This window comes from Papilio xuthus, unplaced genomic scaffold, assembly GCF_000836235.2.
Source record: "Papilio xuthus unplaced genomic scaffold, Pxut_1.1 DF829758.1, whole genome shotgun sequence".
NCBI classification, from domain to species: domain Eukaryota; kingdom Metazoa; phylum Arthropoda; class Insecta; order Lepidoptera; family Papilionidae; genus Papilio; species Papilio xuthus.
In genome coordinates, this window is record NW_013528891.1 from 3989198 (window position 1) to 3993941 (window position 4744).

The following is a 4744-nucleotide window of genomic DNA, read 5'->3' on the forward strand; positions in this document are numbered from 1 at the left end:
CATTTATTTCGCTTGGCACAAGATCGGTGAAAGTTCACTGAGCTGACGGCCAACCATTAAATGGAGAGGCACCTTGAGAGAGAACATTTACGTTAAAGTCGCGGGAATCTTCTGGATTAGGCAATATTAATAGAGAAAATATAAAATAAAACGAATATCATTATTATAAAATAAAGAAAACATACTTTTCTTTAACAATGTATCTTACTTATATTATAAATGCGAATGTTTAGATGGATCGATGTTTGTTTGAAGGTATCTCCAGAACGGCTGAATCGATCTCGATGAAATTTATAATATAGAACATAGTCTGGAAGAACACACTACAGTAATTATGTTTTCTTTTTGATGCCGCGCAGATAAAGTCGCATGCGACAGCTAGTAGGCTATATTAATCATTGTTATATATAAAAAAATGCGTATCCGTGCGAAGAAGACATTAGACAATTATTTATAGTGTTAGGTTTGTTATTAAAATTGTTAATTATCTCCTATCGTCTTTATTTTACAGTATGAAAACAATGGATGGATTTAATTTATACTTGTGAACGTTTGGTGACCTTCAAGGTCACAGAAACTAGTGTTTTAATTGCTTGTTTATGAGTCATATCATATTTAGCAAAGCTAAAATAACTTTTATATAGTTCTAACGATTTAGCTAGCGTAAGGCAAATTTTAAGGAATACACAAATACGCTGTTTATTTATGTACACTAAAGTTTGATTACAGTGAAGTATACAGCGTGTCCCAAAATTCAAAAGCCGGTACTGATGTATAGCCTGGTCTATAACTACATCGGGAAAATACTTTAAAAATCTAACTATTTTTGTTTAACATTAACATTATTTTTAAACAAAAAAAAGATGGATTTTTCTTTGGTATTTTTCCCTATGTAGTTATCGTCAGGGTATACACCATAAACGGCTTATTGTTGAATTTTGGGACACGCTGTGTACACAAACGATCCACATTCGTATTTTGATTTCATAGATTAGTAGAAGAACATTTGAGCCAAACAGAGGTCACGAAAAGTGACTTTCAGATATAGTATATAAGAACATATAATATATTTGTATTACATTAAAAAAAAGACTTCGAAATTCTAATTCGAAACCGTCAAATGACTACTGGATTAATAAGCTAAGTATTCGGTCATTTATTTATTGGATAATTAAAAAAATATCGTCTTATTTTAATTATATTTACCTCGAATCTTACATATCTCCATATTAAATTAATAACACATGTGCACAACTCAATGAAACCACTATACTGCTTTGAGTTACTTTGTTGTAGTGATGTACATTTTGAATTTATCGATATCTATTATATTTGTTCCATAGATATATCGACAAAGTCGTTGAGAATATTTGACATTAATTTTCTTATTTGGAACGCTTTAATAATATAAAAATAATAAGTGACAGTGTGATTGTTTTTGATGAAAAGTATAATTTTTTCTATACGAAATATGACAATTGCTTTTTATAAAATACCATTGGTTTTGAGTTGGCAATTTGTACGACTAGAGTTATAACCATGAGAGCGTGGAACATTTATTTCACTTGGCACAAAATCGGCGAAAGTTCACTGAGCTGACGACCAACCTCCATTAAAAAGAGGAGAGAGAGAAAAAAACTATTCCAATAGAAGGCAAAAAAAAACAAAATTATAAACATAGTAAGATCTTACTTTACTTAGGTCAATATTTCCGTTTGCAGTCTGTAATAACGACAGGAATATGTACCAGTATTTATTTTAACATAATGTCCAAGTATCTTTAATGACGTAATTGAGTAAAAACAGGTTAACTGGCCGAGAATAATTAAAGCTATAATTATTTAGAGTCGAGTTACTTTTTTGCTCATATTTCCGAAAAAATCGTCGGCATTTATTTTTATCGATAATTTAATTTTCAATCGCAACACTATGAATGATGGTTCAGAAAAGTTTGTGGGAATTTCATTGTTCTGGTTCACTCTTAGTATTATTAAGTAGCATTAGTCACTTGGAAACTTGTATTACTACTTGATGATTTGTCCGACTGACCGTGAGTTTCTGATACCGAAATGTCTGGTTTTTCTTTCTTTGTAGTTGAAGGGGGTAAACGAGCATCGAATCGCCTAAGATTATTTGATCCGACCGTTTAAAACATATCGTTTTCCCCCGTCATTAGACAAAACAGAAATAACAATATGTTTGAAACGAAGATTTAGGTCTCAGAAACTCACGGTGTACACTTTTTCACGTGCATTTTTATTTTCAAATTTAATGTAAAAATGGGCAAAAAATCCTAAGATACTAAATTCTTCACCAAGTATTTTGTATCTTTCGTTCTAATGAAGTTTGCTGTAAAATTATACCGTGTTTATAATATACATATTTCAAAAGAATCCTAATTTTTTTATCAAAAAAAAAAAATGTTTCCGCAGTGGAAACTGACGATTAGGTGTCACTTACTTTGTAGCTGTCGTCAGAGACTTCCTCCGCGCGTAATTAAATAAAAACTTAGTAGCCTATGTGTTCTGTGCAAAATTTCATCCGGATCTGTTGAGCTGTATCGGAGATACCTTCAAACAAATATCTAACCATCCATCTAAACATTCGCATTTACAATATAAGTAAGATTATTCCCGAGTAGTATTTATCTCTTTTTGTCTGTCAGTTTTCTCTTCTGTAGTACAAAAGATTTGATGTAAATATACAAATCCTATTGTAGGCTGACAGTCAGCAGTTGAACCCTTTAACTAAACAAACCAAAGGCGGGTCGACTTTGAGGTTTTATCCGTTTCAAAGATAAACAAGTCAACACGCAGAACTTTCCAGACATTGTGGATAGTACTATAGAAACTCGATATATACTAAATCAAATATAACAACTCTATGACTAATTTTAATCTTACTAATATTATAAATGCGAATATTTAGATGGATGGTTGGATATTTTTTTGAAGGTATCTCCGAAACGGCTCAACAGATCTTGATGATATTTTGCACAGATGTAGAACATAGTCTGGAAGAACACATAGGCTATTCATTAAGATTTTTTTAATTCCGCTCGGATGAAATCGCGGGCGACAGCTAGTAAACCATACATTGAGATACATTCCATCTCCCCCTATTTTATTCTAAGGCTTCTGTTGATAATTATCATCATAGACCTGCTTTACTTATGTAGGCACAGTATGTATTCACAATACTTACGCATATCTTCTTTCACACAATCCAAACATACTTGCTTTGGTCTTCCTCTATCTCTGTAGCTATTCATTCACACTACTATTTGTAGCCGATTTCAAAAAGAAAGAGGTTATCAATTCCTCTGTATGTTCTTTATTATATGTGTTACCGCGTAACTCCGTCCCTGGTTATTTTTATATATATCACAAGGTGGCAAACGAGCGAGCGGCCACCTGAAATCGCTGAAATAGCGAATTGACCGTTGCCCATAGACATACGCAACTGCATATGCGTTGCCTACCTTTAATCGACGGATGAGATGATTCACAGAAAGAAAATATTTTCCCTTTTCATGCATCCTCTCATCCGGAAAGTCCACTTTCACTTCCCATCCCTTCCTCCGGTGCTCCGATTATGATTTTTTTTATCGAATGGTTTTGCTTGCAGATGGGTCCCATTTTCGTTTATGTGATCATTATTTCTTGTAATGATAAGTTAAATAAAAATAATTATTAAAAAATACATTAGTAAGGGTATTAGATAATATATGACTGACATCTGTTTAGCTTAATCTAAGTTGGGTGAGAGCTTTCGGACTTATTTACATCATAATTTTACAGACATGTGGGTAGAATTGAATTTGGCATTTTGCTTTAATATGATAAATGGTCCTTCGATCGTTTAATACGCATATATGCAATAAAAACTAGCTGTGCTCGCGACATCGTCCGCATGAAATACTGTTGTAGAGCTGCGCGCGGTATTAGACAGTACTTGGACATTGCAATTTTACTTAATTTTTTTTAATATTTGTTTTTTCTAAAATAAACGAAGCCTAAGTTACTCCTCATTACATCATCTATATGCCAATAAAAGTCCCGTCAAAATTGGTGCAGCCATTTCAGAGATTAGCCGGAACAAACAAACAGACAGACAAATATTTTAAAAAAATGTTATTTCGGTGTATGTAGTAAACAACGGTTAATTGAATGTTACAAAGAGACATTCCAATTTTATTTATATTTATAGAAGATAATATAGATATTGATTTTTGAATGTGACTGTACTTTGCAGTGGTACAGTAAAGGAGAAAAATGAAATGAAAAATATTTGTAGCGCGTTTAAATTCCCAGGTGTCCATGTTACGCGTCGCCGCGTCTGTACTCATATTGAAAAATTCCTCGAGTCTAAATAATGTCGTATTAAAGTTCATATCATACGGTGGAATGCATGTCCATGAATTATGTTTTATTGCATTTTAAGGTAGGTTTTCACTGATGACAATATTATGTTATTATCCCTTTCATGAAATTGTAGAGCTGTCTCTACGTTTGGATATACGTGTCACGGCTATCGAATCCATAAAAAAATAAATTGTCGACTTCAAAATGGAAGGTTTTCAATTCGTCAGTACTCTTTAGCCCTTGTGATAACTGCTTGTTGGTTTGGGTGTTTTGGTACAGTTAGGGGAGACGCATAAAATCTTAAAAATACTTGTTGTCGCCTGCGACTCTGTGCGCTCGGAATTATGAAAAAACATAGTAAGCAGCCTATGTGTTCTTCC

General features: G+C 32.9%; 1 protein-coding gene across 1 annotated transcript in view; it reads right to left on the reverse strand.

Annotated features, from left to right (window-relative positions):
* The window catches only part of LOC106128573 (transient receptor potential channel pyrexia), a 13303-nt gene extending 12035 nt beyond the window's left edge, over positions 1–1268 (reverse strand). Inside the window, exon 1 of the mRNA XM_013327039.1 lies at positions 1207–1268. Coding sequence (XP_013182493.1) covers positions 1207–1228 — 22 coding nt within the window. The 5' untranslated portion in view covers positions 1229–1268. The remainder of the gene's footprint in view (positions 1–1206) is intronic.
* Between the last annotated feature and the right edge of the window lie 3476 nt (positions 1269–4744).